The sequence below is a fragment of the Scaptodrosophila lebanonensis genome, unplaced genomic scaffold (assembly GCF_003285725.1).
Source record: "Scaptodrosophila lebanonensis strain 11010-0011.00,11010-0021.00 unplaced genomic scaffold, SlebRS2 tig00000001-arrow-pilon, whole genome shotgun sequence".
In the NCBI taxonomy this organism is placed as follows: Eukaryota; Metazoa; Arthropoda; class Insecta; order Diptera; family Drosophilidae; genus Scaptodrosophila; species Scaptodrosophila lebanonensis.
The window spans coordinates 7004549-7028034 of NW_022060529.1; the positions used below are offsets into that span (position 1 = coordinate 7004549).

The window sequence follows — 23486 nt, forward strand, 5'->3', positions numbered from 1 at the left end:
TTTTTTGTGTTATATTGTACGAAGAATTGTTGAAGTTATTTCCTTCTACATTAATTGAAAAAGTACGCGTTGTAAGAATCACAGTTCACAAATGAAACTATTTACAATTTAGTATTACTAATCTTAGAAGATACTTCTTCTTAGCTCAAATGTTCATATCGCTTATCTTACGATTGTTGGACCGCACCTGCGGATACACCTGAGGCTGTCGCATTACTTCCTCGTAGGAAGGTGGCGGCGCTGTAACACCAATTTCATTTTATTATCAACCTTCCAGTGTAAGAATTGCCACATTTGATCTTACCGTTTATCACATAGTCCTCGTCGTTGGTATATGCAGGATTAACTACCGCATCTGTAGGGTAGGTTGTCTCAATGGTGCGCTGGTCCAGGGTCGAGCGTTGTGATCGATGCGAATGGCGCTGCAAATTGGCAGTGTTCCGATGAAAACCATTAATAAAGCGCTCCTCCTGTTCAAGATCCTCGCTTGGCAATTGTATTACATGTACCGAGGGTCGACGATCTGCCCCACAAAGGATGTTTACATGACTACTCCTTAAAGTCTTCTACACAACTCACCAGTTTCGGCAATGGCGTCGGTATAATTGTCGCCGAAGGCAAATGGCGCCGCTAGAGATTTCTTGCATTTCAAAAACAGTACGATCAGTATCCAGCCCAGTATAAGAACCAGATAGACAAAGCCCAGCATGCTCATGTATAGGCCGTCGATGTCTCTTATCGCCGGTCGAGGGGCCTACATGTACATATGCGCTGCAGCTGCTGGGAGCCACATAAAAGTTGCTTCAAATACTCGATAATCGTATCCACTCGACACTTTTAGCAAATTCCAGCAACCAAAGCACACCCACACATACACCTTTATGTTTGCGGATATCAAAAATCGATAAATGTTAGCACGTCGCGTGGAATGGCGGCGGAACTGTGGTCATTGTTGTCGCATGGCTTAGCACTACATACGAACTAAACTGAACGCCTCCGGCATTCGCCTGGCTAGACCCAGTAAGGCTCTCGAGCACACTGAAAACTATTCAGAAATCTAAATGGATTTATAATTTTTATACCCGTATAGGGTAAAAGAGTATAATATATATATATTTTTTTAATATTTTATTATGAAATGTCTTGCAGATTTAGGCTATAACATGTCAAACTGAGAGTAAAACTCCTGATCGATATTATTAGGTAAATGGTTAAATTGTAAGATCTGCTATAAATGGATAGTCGTTCGATGTGCAGAAATACGAAATGCATTAAGATTTTTATCAAAAGTACAAAAATTTTTGTGTATATTTAAATTCAAGATTACAATTTGTATATGGGTATCAATAATTCCCATAACTAAATCTTAAGCGAAATCTAAATCTAAATCGTAGTATTTGTAAATAAAGTTCAGCTCGTTAAAAAATGACACTATAATTCCATGATTTTTAATAAAAGTTTACAAATACCATCTATTAATGGCCCTTTTCTCTAAGTGCATACTCAACCCTGTGCGCGTTGGCGTTTGTTAAATGCGAGGACATCGCAGTTGTTGTCGCTGCTGCTATGGCTATGGCCACATATCATCGATGACCACAACAGAACATAGTCCGCGGGCAGTGGGCACTGGACGTAACTAAGGGGAGTACGTACGTCCAATAATGTGCTGGCTGTTACTTTGATTTCATGATGGGCTGCGTAGTTTAGTTCAGCATTAAAAATTAAATGCAAGTCAATACGTTTTTTTATTGAAATAGAATTTCATATAAACATCTTAGGGGCTTGAAGACATGAGTGTTGGTGCTAACGTGCCTGTTACGCTAATTTAATGTCATAGGGGTAGTTGTGTGTGTGTGGGTGCGGGAATCCTTTGTGGGCTTATGAGCTCATTTCTCGTATAATTGACTAATTTGGCAGTAAGTCAACGCAACTTGCGTGAATTACCTGTGCGAGTGTGGACGTAAAAGCCATTCTAATGGATGTCAGCAACTTTGTGACGTCACTTACAGAAGGTTAGCGCCCATAAGTGTCCACTTATCATTACGGGCCCAGCACCAGTTAATATTCCGCTGCACATCAGTGGAGGGCACATGGATTCGCTTAAACTTAACCCTTTAGGGGCTACCCTAATTTTTAAAAGAATAAACAACTGTTTCTTTTATATGCCTTTTTATTTTGTTTGCCTTATAGTGATACTTTTGTGCTACGGAATTGGTTAATAATTTATTAAAGTCTTAAGCTAATTTCATGACTTAAAGCATTTATTCCTAAAACCTAATGTTAAGAGAAGTGAAAGGTCAAGGCAAGGGCCAAGTAACGTTCACAATTGCTGTGTCCATCGTACATCATTGATCTGTTTCGATAATAATTAACGACAATATAGGCCCTCTTCAAAATGGAAACACATTCCTTAGCAATCGCTATATCCTTACAATTTTACATTCGAAATATTGTTGATGAATTTTTTGGATTCTCTGACATTTTATGGCACAATTTTGTTTTTAATTCCATTGTGTGCAACGAGTTTTAGGGAATCGGGCGCTATATTTGACTTGACAATCGAATAATGTGAGGGAAATTCTTTTGGATTAGCTTAAAGACTTAGCTCTATAGTTGGATACATATTCATTAGAACTTAATTAGAAAGCGGTACAAATTCTTGTACTATCACAAGTGTTGCTTGGTTTGTTCAGATAACTTGACTTGGCTTAGGACTTGCAGGACTTTCACAAGCTCGTCGTTGCCTGCAGCTTGAGATATCGTGTTCCGTTCTCTGCGTCCGCCAGACGCGCTATATGATCAGAGGCGGCATAGCAGGTCGTAGCTGTAGGAGTGACTGGCCGACTATTGTTGTTGTTATTGTGCATGCTGCCACTGTTGCTGCTGCTGACGCTGGCGACACTGCTGTTGACGTTCTGCCGAATGCGTGTGGCTCCCCAAATCAACACCACAACGGAAGTGACTAAGATTCCCAAGCCGAGTCCGGGCAGAAAACTCTTGTTGAGCGAATCAATAAAACCGTAGTTATGCAGCATAGATGCCGGATGTGACTGCGATTGTTGACTACCCACGATGCTGTTGAATTGGCGTTTATTCAGTTGGTAGTCCTCACCCAACATGTTGGTGCCCACAGGATCCCCATCGAGATCATGTGTGGGCGTATAGTAAGGCCGTCTCTGATACTGACGTACTTCCGGCACTGAGTCCGGACTGCTCAGCTGCAGTCTGGTTATGTTTGAGCAGCCAATGTTCAAGTCGGACTTTGGATTCTTCTCCTGTACCATGACCAGACAGAATCGATAACTTTGCGAAAAGGAATTATTTATTAGCGAAAATGTAGTATGGAAAGAAAACCTCTTTTTATTACCTTTCGCCTATAACCAGGGACGAGCTGTCGGGCACGATTACGCTCACTGTGTTTTGGCCATTAACCATCTTGCTTTCGCAGTGAATCTGTGGGTTAAACGACAAAAAGTAAGACTTGGATTTTAATAATGGATAAACTAATCATTACCGGTGAATTATCAATGAGTATTTCATTGATGTTCTCCTCCTTGTAGACGAATATGGCATCGCACATGTAATCCTTTTTGCTGAGATTCAGTATCCAGGTCAGTATAAGGCCATAATCCGCTGAATAGTGGAGCTCATGGAGTATTATCTACGAGAAATGTTAAGCAAAATAATCAGTCATGTTCGGTTGATACCATTACACAGACTTACCTCTTCGGATAGATCTTTGAAGTGCGACGTTTCGTTCGGCTTGGCCAGAGTCTCCAAGTGTTCCAATATATTAGCATTATCCTTCTCCACATTGTCCATATCGCAGCTTAGCGATTCCGTGGGCACCTGTAGTAGTGGAGCGCCCTCAAGGCGCGGTGGCGTCGCACAGGTTGCACCCATTAGGTCCTGCGAATTCAACTTGGATACTTGTAGCCATTTAGCAAAGGGTCGAATACTGCAATCGCAGGACAATGGATTCTCCTGCATTGACAGGTTCTTAAGCTCGTGTGCGCCATCCAAAGCATTATGAGCAACTATGGAGATGTCATTGCCGGCAAGCCGCAGCTCACGAAGGGATGGGAGCGGCACAATGAGATCGGAGGTGAGGGCGCGCAAGAAATTGTGCGTCAAGTCAAGGGTTGTAAGGCGTGTCAGGTGCTGCAGGGAGGCACTCGATATCGCCACAATACCATTGTAACTCAGATCCAGAATATCCAATGCGGCCAGACCGTAAAAGGCATGATCCTGGAGTACATCAATCTGATTGTGACGCAACGAAAGACTGGCCAGACGTGAGAAGTTTTGCAACGCTTTGTTTTGAATGCTTTTAATCATATTACGATTGAGGTTTAAAGACTCTAGGGTGCGCAGTCCAGGCAGTGTTTGGGCGCTAAGCGGGCCATTCAAATTATTGGCCGTCAAATCAAGTTGTCTGTGAACAAATAAAAACATATGGTCATTCTGCTAAACTGAACTTATCGGCCTTACTCACCTTAAACTAAGACACTGACTCAGAGCTTTCAAGCTTTGCGCATAGTCGCCCAGCCGATTGCCTCCCAACTTAAGGACCTCCAGCTTGCGCAAATTTGCGAACGTGCGCTGCGATATGCTTGAGATCTGATTGTTACTGAGCTCCAAATAAACCAAATTACTCAGACCCATAAAATCGGCTGGGCCCAATGCTTTTATCTTGTTATTCGACAAGTCCAAACGCTCCAACGACGTGAGCGTTGACAATGAGTTCCAAGGCACACTAAGCAGTGCATTTCCGGGCAGTCCCAAGGCTTGCAAAGGTCCCTTGATCCCCAGAAAGGCAGACTTGTGCACTCGTTTAATCTCCCCCGATGAGATGACCAAGCCATGTAGCGAAATTCCATCGAATATCTTGGCATCACTCAGAAAGGTGACGTTCCGCAACGAGCAGTCGAGCAGAGAAATGGAGTATGGAGATGTTCGCAGACTGTCAGCAAGCACCTATAAATGGCACAAGTGTTCAATATACCTATGTATGTTTGGGTATTGCCTACTTAAAGTACAGTACGTCCAACTAGCAACTACAAACATTGCAGGACTATATTATATATATATTCGACACTGCTTGTATTCACAACTATAAGTCTTTTAATACTTCCTATGCAGTTTCCGAATTATGTATATATCTGTAGAAGGGAATCAAGTTACATTCCCAGATGTATCTGTTTTTTAAAAAAATGGCAATCTAAATGCTGGCTCTTTTAAACTATCTTACTTTTAAAAATGCAACCACTTTAATCATCAAGAACTGTGAACCATATTGCACTTCTTATGTGCTCCAGGTAGCCCAAATGTTCGCTGCAACTACTGCTCTTAATTTCTTGAATTATGAAATCAGTTCAGAAACTATAACTCTGATTTCTGCTTTTTTATATGGTGATATAGTATATTACGAGCTTTGTTTTAAATGAAGAGCTTCTTACCTCCAGGCCATGTAGATCGCCGTTGCATCGAAGAGTGTGGGGCAAATCACATCCGCACTCCAGACTCCTTGCGCCTGTGATATTCGGACACTTCCACTCGAGAAGCTCGTCATCGATAGGCAATGGTAGCGAGGATACTTCTTCAGCTTTTCGTTTTTTGGGGGAACTCTTGTTATAGTACTTCATTGTGGCTTTAGACTTATTGCCACCGCTCCCTGGAGCCGGATTTGCATTACTAGTAGGCCTGTAAGCCGGCACTGCGGCAGCAGATACTACATAGGCGGCACTAAGAGTGCTGCGCATAGAAAGCGTGGGGGTGGGCGCAGAGGGTGTGGATGTGGCTGCAGTGGTGCTATCCACCAGAACATCCTTTAGTTCATTACACGTCGCCACCGAAAAGAGAAGAATCAGATGGGGGCATAGCAAGCCGCTGTAATGGAAAAATTTATGTATATTTAATGCATGGAATTTTTATTTTCTGACTTAGGCATACATAGATTGCAGTGTTGCATTTGCATTTTCAGTAAATAAATAAATAACTGAGACATCTTTTTAGGTCAAGCTACATTGACACTTTGACATACATACTAAGCGACAGTCGAGCTTGCATTTAAATATACATTTCCAGATACAGATGCATAGATACATACAAGTATGTACATATGTGAGTGCGCTTCTAGTCGTCCAGGGTGCTGAATTGTGCTACTGACATGTGCTAGACAATTTGCCAATTTAACGCTTAACCTAATCAAATGCGTGTGAGATTGATTTACTTATATGTATGTACATATATACGTTTGTGTCTTTACGAGAACTGCCTAACTGGCCGACGTGCGATCTTCACCGAGCTAGGCAGACAATCCAACACTAGCTGAGAGCAGTAATTTGACAAGCCTCGGCTTCAAGACTTCTATCATCTAAAAGTATTTTAGCATTACCAAGGCGGGCCGTATGTTACAAACTCATATCCTGAAGAGAATAATTATTCCTGCAATCTGAATACAAATTATTCCCAATAGTAGACACTTAAACAATTTTTAAAAATAACTTTTACTAATCGAGCAACATAATTGAATTGAACGCAAGAGCCTGAACATGACATTAATTCACTTGTAATTCCCAAACAGAGATTATCTAAAAACCTGATCAGAAAAATTTTTAAATCTTACTTACCCTAATTATTCGAATACTAATTATTAATGGTATTATCTCAACATTTTTTATTATTTTTCATTTGTTAACTGCTCCTTTATGCTCCTTTTTTAAAACGATATACCAAAACTTATATGAGCAAGTGTAGGCATTTTTATCCAATGATAAGGTAGGGGTAAAGCAATATAGACTGTAGCTAAGTCATTGCCATGCGTTTTGAATGCAGGGAGATGGCAGACGATGTCTACTTTCGCTTTCATTTCACCTAACTACCCAGCCAGACGCAAATTGATTTAAGTACTGCATTTCCTTTAAGCACATAGTGAGAGAAGCCCATAAATTTTGAAAATGAAAGTGTCTCATGACTTGTTTTATTTTTCCATAAAACTGAGACTTTATGGACCCCCCATACATGAAGAGGTCCAGTGTGGGGAGAGGCATTATTGTTTTTATATATGACGTTGCCCCACTATGTTAATTTAGTGATGAATGGGTGTAGGAATATTTGTGTGACGTGATCTTATTGCATTGTTTACTTATGTCTTGTCCGTGTCTATTGTGCGAGCAGAAAATAAAATTGCGTACGTTGTCAATTTTCCAAACGCGCCGAGGCTTTAAAAACCCAGAATTCGGGCAATACGCAGCCAGACACGTTGAAATTGTGCAGCATAGAACTTAGTTATTAGTTCGGCTGTTGCTGGAAGCGCTTCTGCTCGCCTCTTTTGCGCAACAGGATTAAAGTGGTCCCGCCAGTCAGCCTTAGATGTGCCCAGAGTGTGTAGTGTAGCAAATACTTTTGTTAGTGTACTAAGAAAGAGCATCAAACACTAAATAGTGGAAAAATGGCCGAGCAGTTGAGGAAAATAACAAAGTGCTGCGCCATTATTCTAGTGCTCAATACCTTACTCATGTCGCAGACTCAGGCCAAGTTGCTTACGCGCTGTCAACTGGCCAAGGAATTGTTGCGTCACGACTTTCCACGCAGCTATCTATCGAATTGTAAGTAAAATGTCACATATATGTAGATGTACATAAATGTATATATTTTTCCGATTTTGTGGCACAACCCACAGGGGTTTGTCTGGTGGAATCGGAGAGTGGACGCAGCACATCGAAATCCATGCAGCTGCCAAATCAAAGCGTCAGTTACGGCCTCTTTCAGGTGGGTTAGAATAATCATTCTCCTGACTTACTCAATGCACAGCCAATCAACAGATCAACAGCAAAAACTGGTGTCGCAAGGGCCGTCGCGGTGGCATATGCAACATCAAGTGTGAAGGTAGGTACCCCATTGAGCTCTCCATATACTTGTACATACGTGTATGTGGGCAGAGCTTCAAGTTTAGTTGCTTAACATGACATTGCAAATGCAGATTTTCTGAACGATGAAATCTCCGACGACTCGCGCTGTGCCATGCAGATCTTCAATCGTCATGGTTTCCAGGCTTGGCCCGGTTGGATGAGCAAATGTCGTGGGCGTACGCTCCCCGATGTCTCGCGTTGTTAGACCAAACAACATTCGAGGACATACGATGGGAGAACCTGTTTTTCGTATGATGGCTTGGCAGCAAATCCAAATAATATTTCGATATTAGTTGCCATGTTGAAAACAATAGAATGGGAAGAGATAAGACAACTTGTTGTTGTTCTGTTTTAGTTAAGCTGCTTTGATTTAGTTTTAGATGTAAAAACATACTGTATAACTCATAACAACATACATATTTTGTAAGACTCGTCCATTGGCTTTTATGTTCAAAATTAAAATTATCTACTAGCTACCTATTTTACATGAATGTATTTATTATTATTATTTTATTGTAAACAATTAATTTTCAATTAAAAGTTTCCTGGACATGGCTTACAATCTGACTTTAAAGTCAGCTCCCAGTTTTTCCATCAGACATTAATAAGATTAACAGTCTAATTAATTTGTATTGGCATTTATGAGCAACGGACTAAGTTTTATGCTATCCAAATACATAGCACTTCCGTTTAGAAAGTGAATTGCGCTTTAGTTTATTACTTAATATTTTTTGCACCGTGCAATCTCAAGTATAATCACAACTGTTGACTTTTGGCTCAAAATAATCATCTTATCACTAAATCAGCCATATCAACAACAGAGCAAAAACCGTTTGAAGAGCGTCACATTTTGTTTTTAAGCTCTTACCTTGTGTGTCTCTAGTTGCTTCTGTCTCTGCGGGTGCTCGCTCAAATCAGAACGGGAACATATACATATGAGTACACCTGAATGTATGTATATATGCAGCTGTGGGAGCAGCAGAGCAGTGAGAGTTTTTCCATGAATTGGCTGTAGAACAGCGTCTGGAGCGCACAATTGTTTCGCATACACAGATACTACTTGTATATAAGTATGTATATTTAAATATTTGAATTTTCAGTACTTGAGCTCAGGTCAACAGTGGCGTACATGAGGAGCCTCATCGTCGCTTTAGCTGCTGTCTATGGAGTGCGGGGCATGGGAATAAAGCGCGCTATCAAAACAAAACAAAACGCAGAAAAGCTTACATACAAATAAAAAATAAAAAAAAAACAAGTGAACAAGAAGATATAAACTAGTTTTGCTTTTGAAAGCAAAACATTGTTTGCGATAATTAACAAAAGTAATTATTGTTCTTTTTTGTTTTTGTAATCAAGTAAATGCGATGTTGTACTATACTCGTATGTGTCTGTGCAGCTGAAATTCTGAACCTAGCAAAAAGGTAGGCTCTTTTCGATATTTTTGAAATATTCTGTACAGCATGAAGTCGCTGCGAGCGTGTTTTGTTAAAAGTGATACGTGTACGTGCGCACACTCCTAATTGAAATAGAAGTTACTCGTATTGGGAGATCCGTTTGGGTTTTTTGTTTGCTCTTCCTATTGAATGGACTTATATGCATGGCTGAGACTAAACACTGCAAAGTTTGTGGAATGTATTAGAATAGCAATCACGAATCGCTGATTACGAAATTTTAATTTGAAAAACAGCTACAATTATGGGTAAATACTTATTAAAAGATATTAATTGTAAGGAACACTTCTCAAAGGCTTATGAAGTGACCAGCTATCATTGTAGCATTTATTAAAAATGGGCTTTATATGGTCGAGGCAATATTATGGGCAGTCATTTTACAATAATACATTAAATAGTTAAATAATAGCAATTCGAAAACTAGTTCAACAAAACGTCGCTATTAAAAATAACAAAATAAAACAGCCTTAAAAATTCGTATATCTTCAAAACAAATCTTCTGACAGTTGAGAGGAAATTCAATAGCCTCTCGAAATCAAGTCTGATTTAATTTAATCAAACAATTTCGAAAGATGCTGATAATGCTGCACTGGTAATCGGGCAGCTAGCGATTAAGCCGAACCTATCAGCTGGAAATTCCCGGAATCCATAAATTTAATCTATATGTACAGATGTATATTATATAGTATCGTTAATATGCGTTTATTTAAAAGCTTTTATTTTAGCGTGCATTTCAAATAGTGTTGGGAAGTCAATCATGCCGCTAAGACGCAAAAACTATTTTCTGGGATTTGTGCTCCTTCTACTGCTCCTTATAATACAACAAGGGGAGCCCAAGAAATTTCAGCGCTGTGAACTGACAAGAGAACTTGTGGAGAAGTATAACTTCGACAAAACATTTCTGTCAAACTGTAAGTATTCACAAATTTGAAAAGGTATTTTGAGCTAACTTCATTAAATATTTTAAATAGGGATTTGTCTGGTGGAGCACGAAAGTAATCTAAATACGAGTGCAATAACTTATAGAAGTAGAAGCACAAATTATGGACTTTTTCAAATAGGCAGTCGGGACTATTGCTCAGAGACCCGTAAAGGCGGATTATGTAATCAAAAATGTGAAGGTACCCTAGAATTTTCCGCATTTTCAAAAGCACTATTAATATTTCTAATCGCACAGCTTTCTCCAACGATGATATTGCCGATGATATTGCCTGTGCCCGAATGATACAGGAACGCGAGGGATTCAAGTACTGGAGTGGTTGGGACCGCTACTGTCGCGACCAGCGTAACTTACCCAACTTGCGAGTAGTTTGTAATCTCAGGAGCCTCTCTCCCATACGCTCGCCTAGAAACTTTAACAATTTCTTTGGCTGACAAAAGGCCAAGGGCAAAACTTACCTCTCGCAGAAGAACCGAATGAAATTGTTTTTTATTTTGTATGAGTATATATTGTGTCTAAACATTCGCCGTTCTTTTATATTTTTATACCCTGTACCCGTAGGGTAAAAAGGGTATATTAGGTTTGTGCAAAGTATGTAACATACAGAAGGAAGCATCTCCGACCCCATAAAGTATATATATTCTTGATCAGCTTGACGAGAGAAATCGATCTAGACATGTCCGTCCGTCTGTCCGTCTGTCCATCCGTCTGGATGAACGCAAGGATCTCGGAAACTATAAAAGCTAGAATAACCAAAGTTGGCATCCAGATTCTCCTAGGTCCGAGTAAGGACGAGTTTATTTTTTTTTTTTTAATTTTCCCCCCCTTCCCCCGCTACAGAATTTCGTCAATAGTGTCCACATTTCAAAAGCTACCTAAACCAAACTTTGCACACATAATTTTTATACAATTATCTACTGTTGTTTAAAATTTTATCAAATTCGGTCAATTCTAAGAAAAGTTATTTGCAAAACAAATTCTCACCAGTACAACCCCCCCCAAACTGCAGCAACAAGTTCGCTCTTCTTCTTCCTCTTTTTGCTGCTGCTATGGGCGCATATAACTCAGTGACGGAAGTTTACCTGGGTACAGGGTATTAGACTGTCGGGCTTGCTCGACTGTAGCGTTCTCTCTTGTTTTTTATCTGCACTTTTTATCCCATGTCTTGCGCCCCACAGACGCAACATGCGCCCACACCCGACCACCGCGACAGAGGTTGGGCGACTGGCAGCCATCACTAATAGCCAATCAAGTGGGCGTTTTGTCTGCAATAGGGCTGTGATTAACTGTGTCGTGTATATATGAGTTTTTTATTTCATTTCCTAAATTGAAATTTGGAAACAGGTCCTGTTCTTTTCAGATCTGTTCATTTTTTAACACACATATATGGATAAGTAGTCATATATTTAGACTGCTTAGTCAAATGGGCTTAGAGGACGAACTAGCTCAATACAAGTATATTTCGTCGTGGTAAGTCAGTGAAGTGAACTAAGCCGCACAGCTCTAGTTTACAGACTGCATTTCCTATACGCCCAAGCAGCTCGAGTTTTATTTGCAAGGGCGTTGAAAATGTGACTGGATTTATCTTTTGACTGAAATTAATATACTGGGCTATAGGAAAGATTGGGACCTCATTGGCAAGTTTGCTTGGCAAGTTTGCTTGACAAGTCCATGGGCGAGTCTCACTTCGCAAACTTCGCTAACGAGTTGGCGAACTGAACTGACCAGCGCCAGCTCCAGCTCATCACAACAGGCTGCATTTGGCTCTGGCGTTGACTCTGTGGTATGGGTAATGCAAAACCTCATACAGTTCCCGCACAATATCATTTGCATTTCCGTTCCAGCTAAAACAGCAGCATTTCCGTTTTTCTGTGTGCAACGAAAAGGTAAAACAAAACAATGAACACTTTCTGTGTGTTCTGCATGTGGAAACTGGCGCACCGCAAGGCACGGAAGCGTGCAGATAATAGCAATAACAATAAAAGCAACAACAACAAATGCAACTTAAACAACAAAACTCAAAAATCAGAGCGTAACTACCGATGTATAACTACAAATTACAATGCGCACTAAGCCCAGACAAAGGTAAACGTAGAACTTGGCCTGGTGTTGTGTTCCATTAGAATGCGTTTTTCATATGTACGTGGTCAAAATAAATCAGTGACTATACAACAACAACAACAACAATTACAGTTGTTACCTTCAATACAGGTGTTGCTGTCTATTGTCCACAACATCCTCAAAACAAAAAACAAAATATAAAGAAGCATGTAGGCCTGTAGGCAGCAACAATCGGCGCAACGTTGGCGTCCATCTTCATGTCCATGCCCCACAGTGGCGACCAACGACGACGCTACATGCTGCCACTCACAAAATTTAAATGCAACCCAAGCGCTTCTTTACCTTTTGTCACGCTATTTGGTTCCACACACAAGCAGACATCGAATAAAACTTAATGCTGGAAACGTTTGAGTGCGTTTAATTTCCGCTGCCGTTTTGTCTTACACTTCGTCCATGATCCCCCAACTTTTCCCAAAATAAAGTGACAATTATCGAAGCAAAAGAACAGTCTGGCCCAAAGATATTGTCTGGGATTAGTTTTGAAGAAAGGCTTGAGGGCAATACGATTCACCATTCAATATTTTTGTTCATATTTTCAAGATTTAGTTTAAATTATTATTATTATTATTTTTGGCTTCGTTATAATTCATTAACCAGTTTACGCATGTCTACATAACGTATTTATTGGTGTGTGCCGATAAATGGAAAACTTTGTTTTTATGATCCTAATATTAATTTATTACTGCGTTAAGTCATAGTGAATAAATCAATGAATGCACCCATCGCTACAAATCTTGTTTTCCTACATAAATCTCAACAAAAGCTCCCGTGAGCAATGTTTTTATTTGCTAAGCATAGTCATAAATAGAGTGCTTCTACTCTACAGTTTCGCATTAGCTTTTGGATTCCAAACGTCACCAACAACATATTGGATTCTGTAAAAAAAAATGGAATGTTTCAAACTAACAATCGGAAAACTTGCATATAAATTTACACTTTTTAGTACATCAATGTATGTTTCACTTTCACTTTTATTTAAACAGTCCCGTCACAGTTCCAAAAAATTGCATTTATGCGTTATGTTCGAGCATTTAGGGATTACAAAGTACTTATAAAGTTGCCCTTGAAGTCGAAAATTAAGCATTCGAGTGCATGTAATTGAAATGAATGCACGCCTCCACTAATGTATGTATGTATGTGCTCGTATGTAATTGGAATGAAGCCTATCCTGCTGACTCAGCAAGCAGAATGTGCTAATCAAGAGCAAAACTATTATCCCGCCAAGGCAAGAAGCCTACACATCATCTCCGAGGCTTAAAGCTGTTTAGCAAAGCGCTTAGCGCACACTCGCTAATCGACCCACAACATAATTCAGGCAAGAGAGCGCCCAAGACAAAGGCTGCGCCGCCGCACCGTAGACAAAGATGATAATGATGACGATAATGATGGTGATGATGATGACGACGACGACGCCAGTTCAGCATTCTTTCGTGGAGTGTCAACGAGCAACGCGCGTCTCCCACACACGAAATGCAAAAAAATGTCGCTGTGTAGGCGCAGCCAAAGCGCCATCAAGGCGGTCAGAGGAGGGGGACTTCGTGAGCGAGAGGGAGAGAGAGAGAGAGAGGGGGAACTGTGGCCAAAACGCAACTGGCTAAAATTAAGGCACGTCAGCGGAAATAAAGTTTGCGTTGTTGGTGGAGTCTGCTGTTAACGGCATTGCAGCATTTTATTGTTGTTGTTGTTGCTGATGATGCTGAGCGCAGATATAGATATACAAGTACATGATAATGATGCCGACGTTGAATGGCAACTGGGAGTGTGGTCTGAAACGATAAATAGCATCTAGTCCATGCCGTCAGAGTTCATGAATTCCGATTGCTAGAAAAGCGAAGTCTTTTTCGCATAATAATGACAAAGTCGGCCCAGTTGAGTCTACATAAATATTACTTTTTACGCGATTTGTAAGTATATGGTCTGTTGAGCTTAAATACGCGTTCATGAGTTTCTAGTTCCGCATAAACTCACTTTATGGCCACACACCACTGGAGGCTGAAAGACGGCCGCTTCTTTCATGTTGTCTTAAACTTATCATTAGTTTAAATTTATTTTTGGAAATTTGCCGAGCTTGGGATGCTTAATGATCATCAGGCAGCATATTGGCCACAACTTCAAGGCTAGAACTGCCACCTGATCTTAATCGGGAGCGGTAAGAGATTCACATTAAAAAGTTAAGAACTTGTCATTCTTTTATTTTAAGACTTAAACAATATATCGAAACAAAACTGGTAGCTATGTATGCAAATCGTAAGCCAGATAAATGAGAAATTTATTCATTTATTATAAAACGTACTGTTCTGCTTGTGTTTATTAAATGTTGTTGCATTGTTTTGGCATATATGTTCAACGTTAATATATATTTTATCCCCCTCTTTGAGCAGTTTAATTAAGGCATGATATCGCTTGCGAAAATGCAAAATCATTTTTTAGAATTACCTCATAGCGCTTGACTGCAGTTTATTATAAAAAGTCAAATATACAATACGTATACTGCATGTACGCCAAGCTCAGATCTTACTATATTTTCCCATAATTAAATGCTAAGTTAACCAACCACATACACATGTGCGCACACACACACACACACACACACCCCAAATATTTTTTGTTGAAATTTTTGCTGTCCCAAAATGGCCACAAACATGCAAGATAAGCCATTGAACAATTAAAAACGCGTTTTTGTTCGCTTGCCTTCTTTGGCAAATAAAATAGAAATCTTAAATTAACAAGCCAGCAAGATTGCAAAACATTCGAGTAGTCGAATAATTCTCCCAAACTAACTCCAAGATACTTGTAGTTTTTAATTTTTTGCAAGATTGCAGGCTAATTTTAGCAACAACTTCCACGCTTATTGTTCCGTTTTTGTTTGACAAATGCAACTGAAAACACTGTTTGCTGCCCATTCGGACAAGTTTGAACAGAGTGTTGCCAAAAAGCCCGTAATGACAGCAATACTTTGTTGCCGCCTCACATAAACTGCAAAGGCCAAAGGGTGAGTTGGTCATTTTTTGTTGTTATTTTCGCTTTTTGCTTTTGGAAAAATGCAATAACAAATTTTTTGCGCGCCTGCTGCGTCTGTCGTTGGCCAAGAGCTGAGCTGAGAGCTCAGTGGCGAAATCTGTTGCGCGAATGTGAAATATATTCGAAAGCGCAGCGAAATCGCCATTACTGCATGAGCCCACACATGTGTGTGTGTGTGCGTGTGTATGCGGCTCAGCGTGGCAAATGAAATTTGTGCCTAGCATGAAAATAGACGAAGTCGCTGCCAAAGGTCAAAATGTCATGCAAACGTGCCACTTGCTGTTTGTTGTGATTCGCATGAATCGAGCACACTGGCAGAAAATTATAGCTCCACATTTTAGTACAAGCTTTCACTATCTTATGTCTTAAAGCAGAAATCACTTGTTTTTAAATCGAATGTTAGTCAAATATCTTAGGTAACTACTATTTTGTTCATTTATTAATCTTGACAAAGTACAGTACCTTATATTTCAAAAAGTAATCTCAGTTAATTTGTAATGAACTTTATTTAAAAATCTTTAAAATATAGATAGTGTTTCACACGTAAACATTATGTAGTCGAAAAAGTATTAATTAACAAAACGTTGGTAGAAAATGTCATAATTTGTGTATGTGGGAAGGAGTTTCTGCTACAGGATTAGCTGGATGATTTTTTTCGATCGAATAAAAAAAAAAAAATATTTCAGTTTATTTGAATTTTTTCAAGTGTGAAACTTTACGTGCATATGGCACAGGTAGGTGTGTGTGCAAACGCAACAGCAAACGGCAGCTCTGCAGCCACAAAATGCAACTGCCACTCGTGCAGACGTGCAACAAACAAAGCTAAATTCGAAGCCGCCGCCACCACAGCCGCAGAAGCAGCTGGTGCTTTGCCTTGTCCGATGTCCGGTGGCTTTCGTGGCACGGCCTTTGTCAGCAATGCGTTTAGTTTTGAAATTGAAGTAGCCACAGCAGCAGGAACAGCAACAGCAACAATTATGTGGTAAATAAATGCCGTGTATTTAGCATGCAAAAGTGGCACGAAAAGGAAGACAACCAGGCAGCAGGAAACACACTGAGAGCTGTGATGGATTTAATTGTGAGGCATGTCGGCCCTTTGCCACAGTCATGCATCTATCCATTCATTCATTCATTTCTTTATTCCTTCATTCATGCGTTTTACTCAGTCCTTCCACTCATTCCAGCCTTTCCTGTGAATGACTGGGCAAAAATAGGCTCCTTAGCCTGTATTGTATGCATTGTGTGCTGCAGATTAATACGGAAACGGATGTTGTCGTCCTTTGGCTCAACTAAACAAATACATGTTTCTCACGCTGCAAATGTATTCGAATACTCAACAATAAGTAAACTTATATTGCAGATATACCCGTATATCTGTTTGTATTTACATAGGCCAGTGCTTGGGGCCCGGTGGCAAGTGTCAAAATAACAATTATGTGCCTACTGGTATATAGAATTAGGCATAAGCCACATGCCGTACAAAATGGCAGTAACAGCAGCGAAAATCGCCAGCCAGCTGTCAAAGATGTGTCAAAAGTTAAGCTTATTAAAACATGAGTGGCAACATGAAAGCGCGCACAAATAAAAGTTATAATAATAGCAATAATAAAAATCTCTTAAAGCGAAACGTCAAGTTCAAGTTGTGCAAAGTGTCTGTTTGCCGAAGGCGAGAAAACAAAAGACTTGGCACACGAACTTAAATGGGCAGAGAAATAATTGTAGCATAGGCTTAAAGTACGTGGGCGATTCATTCAAATTGAAATTGCGTACATTGTTGTATTCTTTGCTTAGGCAAATGCTCAAGTTTTTTAATTATTGTCTGGCCCAGTGATGCCCACAAGGCAATTTGAATGGGCGAGAGCGGCCCCAGAGCTGAAGAGCTTCGCATGCGGCTGCGACTCCTGAAAGGCACATAAATTAAGCATCAAATTGCTTTTGGTTGTTGTTGATACTGAACCGTCGTTCTTGTTGCTGCTCTAGAGAATTCATATGCAAATGCCGTATAAAATCCACAATGAAATGTCCAAAATGCGAGCAAGAACACACGATGTAGGTACGAGTGTAAATAAAGGTATACAAGTGCAAAAGGAGCAGTTGAGAAGAGCCAGACAAGACAGACAAGCCAGACATGCCAGACCGAAAACCAATTTCATTTAAATTAAATGCAGACTGGCAGTAACCTTGCCGATACCTTTTCAGCTTGTTCCGTCAATTCACTGCTCTTCGTGCTGTTACTGTTGTTGTTGTGGCTTTTACGACCTCTTGTTTTGATTCTTCCTCTTGCACGTTCAAAGGAAACGAGCTCAATCTTCAAACCCAGACCTGCTGCACAAATCGCGGCTTAAAGTCATTTCGAATGGTTTGTTTACTTAAGACCTGCATTGGATTAAAAATTGTTGTTGTCCACTTGTTGTTGCTATCGTTGTTTTGTTGTATTCGTTCAACATACGCACCTTTAGGCCTATTATTTGCTTTTGTTATTATTTTATGTATGAGATCAGTGCGTATAAACGGTATTTATGGGAATGCTTTCGGGTCACTTTTTAGTCTTGAGCTGCGGAAACAAAAGACTTGGCTGACAAACTTGCACACAACATGAGATGACATTTTCCTCTCTGTTTGTTCAATTAAAATGTAATTTGCGTTTCAGCAACAGCAACAGCAACAACAACACAAGGCAAGTAACAACATTTCAAGACGACACCCACACATTTCCGTTTGTAAGCCCACTCGCAGACACATAACTAATTTTTGTTATTGCCGCTCTTAGTGTTGTTGTAGCTGTTTAAATTTTTGTTTATTATGCACACACATACACACACACACACTCGTAAATATGTATGTACACACAAGTATACTAGAAAAACTAGTTTCTAAATTTATTTGCAGTTGCTTGACAATATTGCCACAAATTTAAAGAAAAAGCAATTTTTTCTTCTTGTGAATGAATAAGTTTTGTACGTACACAATGTGACAAGCATACACACACACGTGCATATATACAGGTATACATATGTAGGTATGTATGTGCAGTGAGTTCACTGCCCACGCAGCAGAGGCAAAAGCAACAACAAGGGCGCTGCTATGCCCAAAGCGCCTGTTAATTGCAACATTTCGAAAACGGAAAGTCGGCAGACAGTCGCCGTTAAATGCCCCATTGTGGATTGTCAAAATTAATAAAATTTGAAAGAAAAGACGCACTCAGATGAAAGCAACTTAATATACTCTGCCCACTGTCCACTTTTGTTTGTTCGATTTACCAACATTTATATGCATACATACATCTCTGTGTGTCTGCTTAAATGTCATTTAAAATGCGACGATGTTTTTGTGGGCGTTTTATGTGTCTGTGAGTCGAGTCGAGTTGCAGTCCAGCCAAAGAAAATAGTTACGATTAAGACTAAACTTAAATTCTCGTTAGTCATTTAAGCAGGCTGCTAACATGCCACACACACACACACAAACATGCTGACACACTCACAGCATGAACGCGCCCGCAAATAGCCGACAGTCATTGGCAACCGTCGCCAGCAGCCGATTTAAAGCTGCCTTTGCCCACTTGACAGCCAAAGAGTTGGCAGAGCGAACGGCGCTGGCGGTCGGTCGGCCAAGTGAAAAGCCCCAAAAACCCACACACAAATGCCAGCCGCTCAACTTGTATGGCAAGAAATTGTTGTTCGTTTATTGGATGCTGCGGAGGAGTATGCTAAGTGATTGTCTGTGTGAGCAGCACTGAGAGAAATGTTCGTAATATCAACTATCTAAATCAGCTTATTTCGAAATTCGTATCCGAGTACAAAGATTTGGACTTGGCTTTTACTCTGCATTTTTTTAAATGAAAATACTACTCATTCACACTAAACTAAGTGGTGCACCCTTTTACCCTTTGAGTGCAGCTATAATGATTATAAACATATCCGCATTATTAGTTAGAGTATGTTATTAATGCCTTGAATTAAATGCAATAAATAAACAGCATTAGAACTAATAGTTATTTGTATATAATTTTTTAATTAAATTTAGACACTGCGTGCGAAAAAAATCAATTTTTTTCTTAGCATGCATATAAGTATTATAATATATCTATATGTAATCATAATCATAATCATTATGGTTCGCCCACCTTTAATGAAAGAAAGAATTTTTTTCCTGTGCATTAGATTGGCGTTAATATGGTAATTTCATTGCCATCCATTCATTTGGGTTTTCTTTCTTGAGCAATTGGCTGTCGACTGGGCTGATGCGGACTTACAAACAAATATACAGACATAAACTCTGAACGCATGTGGGCAGCGTATTGTCGTTTGTCGTTTTGTGCGGTCTTATTACCAAAATTGGCAACTCGTTATGGAGCAACAAAAACGACAACAACAACAGCTACAACAAGTAGCACACATAGACCACAATGTGCTGCTTTCGCAGACTTTCATGCAAGCTTTGCGCTCGGTGGGGGCACAAGACGACAACGAGTAATAAATGACGCCCACCCCACAATTGCGAAAACAAAAGACTCAGGCAACAAACTCTCTGTGACAAACAATAGAACGCTCTGCCAAAAACTACTAAGGTAAACTAAATAAATGTTAGCAGCAGCCAAGCGGCTAATGAGCACGTGTAATGTAGTAAACAAAATTATATAAACATTAATTATGAACGCAAAAACATGAAATCTCCAACGAAAAAAGGTTAGACCAGAAAACTGTGTAGGCGTCACGCCGAAGAGTCGACCAGCCATTCAAAAACTGAATAAAATAAAACTTTAATTGTTATAGTAGTTATTGCTGTTGTTGTAGCTACGCACCAAGACGCATGCTGAGAAAATGATGAGGTAAATAAAATTAGGCACACACACACAGAGCCACACACACACCCGTGTAGAAAACACAAATGCTAGCAACTAAGTAAGAAAATAAATGAAATGAAATAAAAATAGAAAGCAACGAAAAGCGCTAATTGCGTGTATGAACAAATATATATAAAAATACGCGTAGGTTCAACACAGTTTTTGCCGTTAAATTAAGTCAAAATGTACCTCTTTCCTGGCAAATGAAAACGCATTTTAATTTCGAGTGACAGCGGGGTCTCACAATTACATGACACCAGCAACGGAAGTGGTTTTCATGCCCATCCGACCTGCTCGTTTAATGGACATCTTACATTTTTTACTCCCATACCCAAGTCTATTACGGGTATATAAAAAAAAACACATGTCACAGGAAAACAGTTGTAAATGAATAACTTACATAAACAGACGGAATACTTTAATAAAATTGTAGTTAGAATTTAATATGATTCCAGCAGTGTCTTAAATTTTTGTCCAGAGAAACACACTGCAACTGAAAAGACTTTGCCTATCGTACTTTCCAAAGAAGACTATTAATTTCTGATTTCGTAAATCTAGTAAATTTAATAAAAATGAAAAAAAAATTGCTTTCAATTGCGACTTATTTCAAAATAAATTCAGATAACTATTTTTTATAAATACTGTTGTATTTATAAATTAAATTAGACTTATAGTTAAATACAAATACAACTAAACTAAATGTTTAGTCTCAATTAATCTTCAGATAACGATGCAATTTAATTCCTCAATAAAGAAGTTAATTTTTAAATAACAGCTTACAAAATAATTTCCTTTATTCATTTGATCACAATATTAGTATTAATTATAATCACTTTTAATAACTCAATGCCAAAATACCACATGTCTTTGTGAAGTAATGTGTTGATATTAAGAGGATACTATACAATACTACAAAGGGGCTTTTAATAGTCACACAAGTCAATCAGTTTAACAATATAGTAAGAACCGAAAGTAGCTCATAATACTTTAATCTAATAAATAATTTTATTAAGATAATAAAGGTTCGTTTTTCAAAAATATATAATTTTTACCTAACAAAGCATTAATAAAATAATATAATAATATTGTTCGTTGTTTATATTTATTACCATCGCCCCTGAAAATTCACTTGGTAATTCTAACTAACGTTTGCATACATTTTAATGTTAACAAGCTAAAATCAAGTAGAAAATGGGATAAATTCAAGTCTAATTGGCTAGAACTGTTCGTCTAATTTTTTCCCGAGTGTAAGAATTATTGTATCTATAATTTAGAAAAGGGCCTTGAACGTATTGATCTGCATATCAGGTGGGAGTTTGTAGATTGTCTCCTCAGCTATTCATGGCCGCTCATTTCGCATATGTATGCCAACCTAAGCCCCCGAATGGCCATTAAGTGCTCATAAATAAATTATACTGTGTGTTTCTATAAAATTAGTTGAGCGGCGCTAAAAATCCCACTCACCTTAGTTTGGGCCACATTTTGACGATGCGAAAAAAATAGCACAGATCCGATGTCGATGAGTGTGTGGTGTTTATTTATAATATTTGGCTTGTCTCTCCTGACTGAAGCTTTATCAGCGTGCGAAACTTAAACAGGCAATAAATCGCGGAACACTTTATCAACTGTCGGCTTCGCGAGAACGTTTCAAATGTGAACTAGAACAATGAATGGGCATTAACTGTCCGTCTACCTGTCCCGAGAGCGGCAGAGCGTCGCCTTTGCTGCGGACGAGACGTGTGCGTTTATGGCTCAGAGGGTATTTAAAATGCGATAAGAATCTTCACAATGCATGCCGTGGGGTAACAATGCGACAGTTGACACTGCTGGACGCACACACACACACTCACACACACACGTAGCGATACACTCACAGATCACTCGGCGCGACGAGACAAAATTTCATGAATGAAAACGTAGCATAAGTACTACGAATATAATCAAATAAAACAGCAGCGACATAAAAGAAAGAGCCGGAAACGGATGCAAGAAGTTGAACGAGCGTGACGTTATCGTTATCTCCTTTTGTTATTGTTGTTGCCTCGTTTTGTGCATGCAACAGCAGGATTCTTTAGGGATGACTAACAGGTAAGCACTCCCTTGCACTGGTGTTGTTATGCAGTTGTGAAGTTTCGAAATCGTTAAATTTGCATTCAAGGAGCGTTGCGTTCATTTAACGACATACAAGTATGTTTCGATATTTATTAATATTTGAATGGCATTTATTATTTGTACCTCACTCGCATGGTAATTAGAACGAATGATTTAGACGACGAACTCGCTCCATGGACAAGCTCAGAATTTCATGCACTTTGCACTGCACACTATAGTATTTGTGATCGCAATTAAAATACTCTACTCGCGGTGGCGTACTAGGCTCGTTTATTTGTTTACACAATTGCCTCACTTTGGCGGCGAGGCATTCCCATTCACATTCACGAACCAACCACCGACTTGTGCACTCTTCCGAACTGAACGCGCCGACAACAAAAACTCGACTGCGACTGCAAGCGGTGTGTACAGACAGAATCGGCCGACGAATCCAACACGACGGCTGACACTTGGGCAGCGTTTTTGTTGTTGCTGCTGTAGTCTCTACACAAACCTACGCGCAACAAACGATCAGGTAAAGCGGGCTCGAACTATACAGCCACAATGATTTCATGAGTTCATTCACAAATATCGCTTAGCCGGGTAGGCAGGCAGGCAGGCAGACAGGCAGGCAGACAGGCAGCCACAGAGCGCTCCACAGCGTCGACAAGTCACCGAGCCAAGAGCAGAAGCTGACTCAGACGTCCGCACAGTGGGCTTCCTATACTTGTATTGTCGTACAAATAATTACATTTTATATTACATAAACAAAGGCTATCTCAGACATCATTAATTAGACAGTGACTTCTTCAAATAAAATCTCAAGGCAGCTGCGGATGTCTAATTTATTTAATTCTCCCCTATGTATATACCCGAACCAAAAGAGTAATCATGAAGGAATTGATTATCATCGAATGGAACTACGTAATAAGCGATCAAAATAATTGGCTATATGACCGATTTCGTTCACAAGTCAGTAAAGAACCACTGAAATCATTCATTTATTATACATATTGAATTGAACAGTTCAACAGGATAACTAAAATGAGGCAAGAAATCATACTTAGGTATACCCTCCACTGAGAATAACAGCAAAATATTATTCT

General features: G+C 39.5%; 4 protein-coding genes across 5 annotated transcripts; 2 read left to right on the forward strand and 2 right to left on the reverse strand.

Annotated features, from left to right (window-relative positions):
* Positions 1-145: 145 nt before the first annotated feature.
* On the reverse strand, positions 146-1191 carry LOC115634188. The gene is made up of 3 exons (XM_030531775.1): positions 580-1191; positions 305-523; positions 146-240 (listed from the first exon to the last, which is right to left on the reverse strand). The coding sequence occupies exons 1-3, from the start codon at positions 713-715 to the stop codon at positions 146-148; spliced, it is 450 nt and encodes a 149-aa protein (XP_030387635.1). The 5' UTR covers positions 716-1191.
* Positions 1192-2389: 1198 nt separating this feature from the next.
* LOC115620000 (slit homolog 3 protein) lies at positions 2390-21859 on the reverse strand. Its single transcript, XM_030513089.1, has 7 exons — positions 21754-21859; positions 5460-5889; positions 4496-4977; positions 3724-4435; positions 3515-3661; positions 3368-3453; positions 2390-3303 (listed from the first exon to the last, which is right to left on the reverse strand). The coding sequence occupies exons 1-7, from the start codon at positions 21768-21770 to the stop codon at positions 2727-2729; spliced, it is 2451 nt and encodes an 816-aa protein (XP_030368949.1). The 5' UTR covers positions 21771-21859; the 3' UTR covers positions 2390-2726.
* On the forward strand, positions 7326-8380 carry LOC115620005 (lysozyme). Its single transcript, XM_030513094.1, has 4 exons — positions 7326-7610; positions 7685-7773; positions 7827-7890; positions 7985-8380. Exons 1-4 carry the CDS (start codon positions 7454-7456, stop codon positions 8116-8118), a joined length of 444 nt encoding a protein of 147 aa, XP_030368954.1. The 5' UTR covers positions 7326-7453; the 3' UTR covers positions 8119-8380.
* On the forward strand, positions 9022-10828 carry LOC115620004 (lysozyme). 2 transcript variants are annotated; one of them, XM_030513093.1, is made up of 4 exons: positions 9022-9334; positions 10078-10275; positions 10336-10485; positions 10542-10828. In XM_030513093.1, the coding sequence occupies exons 2-4, from the start codon at positions 10122-10124 to the stop codon at positions 10736-10738; spliced, it is 501 nt and encodes a 166-aa protein (XP_030368953.1). In that variant the 5' UTR covers positions 9022-9334; positions 10078-10121; the 3' UTR covers positions 10739-10828. The 2 variants fall into 2 exon arrangements, with proteins under 2 accessions (XP_030368953.1, XP_030368952.1); XM_030513092.1 differs by lacking the exon at positions 9022-9334 and adding an exon at positions 9594-9612.
* Positions 21860-23486: the final 1627 nt, after the last annotated feature.

Bases quoted from the DNA above. Each gene is read 5' to 3' on its own strand.
- LOC115634188 (XM_030531775.1), bottom strand. From the start codon at position 715: ATGAGCATGCTGGGCTTTGTCTATCTGGTTCTTATACTGGGCTGGATA. The intron at 524-579 runs GTGAGTTGTGTA...TTTGTGGGGCAG, and splicing joins CGACGCCATTGCCGAAACTG to ATCGTCGACCCTCGGTACAT. The intron at 241-304 runs GTAAGATCAAAT...TTGGTGTTACAG, and splicing joins CGAGGACTATGTGATAAACG to CGCCGCCACCTTCCTACGAG.
- LOC115620005 (XM_030513094.1), top strand. From the start codon at position 7,454: ATGGCCGAGCAGTTGAGGAAAATAACAAAGTGCTGCGCCATTATTCTA. The intron at 7,611-7,684 runs GTAAGTAAAATG...CACAACCCACAG, and splicing joins ACGCAGCTATCTATCGAATT to GGGTTTGTCTGGTGGAATCG. The intron at 7,774-7,826 runs GTGGGTTAGAAT...GCCAATCAACAG, and splicing joins TCAGTTACGGCCTCTTTCAG to ATCAACAGCAAAAACTGGTG.
- LOC115620004 (XM_030513092.1), top strand. The intron at 10,276-10,335 runs GTAAGTATTCAC...TATTTTAAATAG, and splicing joins CAAAACATTTCTGTCAAACT to GGATTTGTCTGGTGGAGCAC. The intron at 10,486-10,541 runs GTACCCTAGAAT...CTAATCGCACAG, and splicing joins ATGTAATCAAAAATGTGAAG to CTTTCTCCAACGATGATATT.
- LOC115620000 (XM_030513089.1), bottom strand. The intron at 4,978-5,459 runs GTAAGAAGCTCT...TGCCATTTATAG, and splicing joins GCGATCTACATGGCCTGGAG to GTGCTTGCTGACAGTCTGCG. The intron at 3,662-3,723 runs GTAAGTCTGTGT...CATTTCTCGTAG, and splicing joins TCAAAGATCTATCCGAAGAG to ATAATACTCCATGAGCTCCA.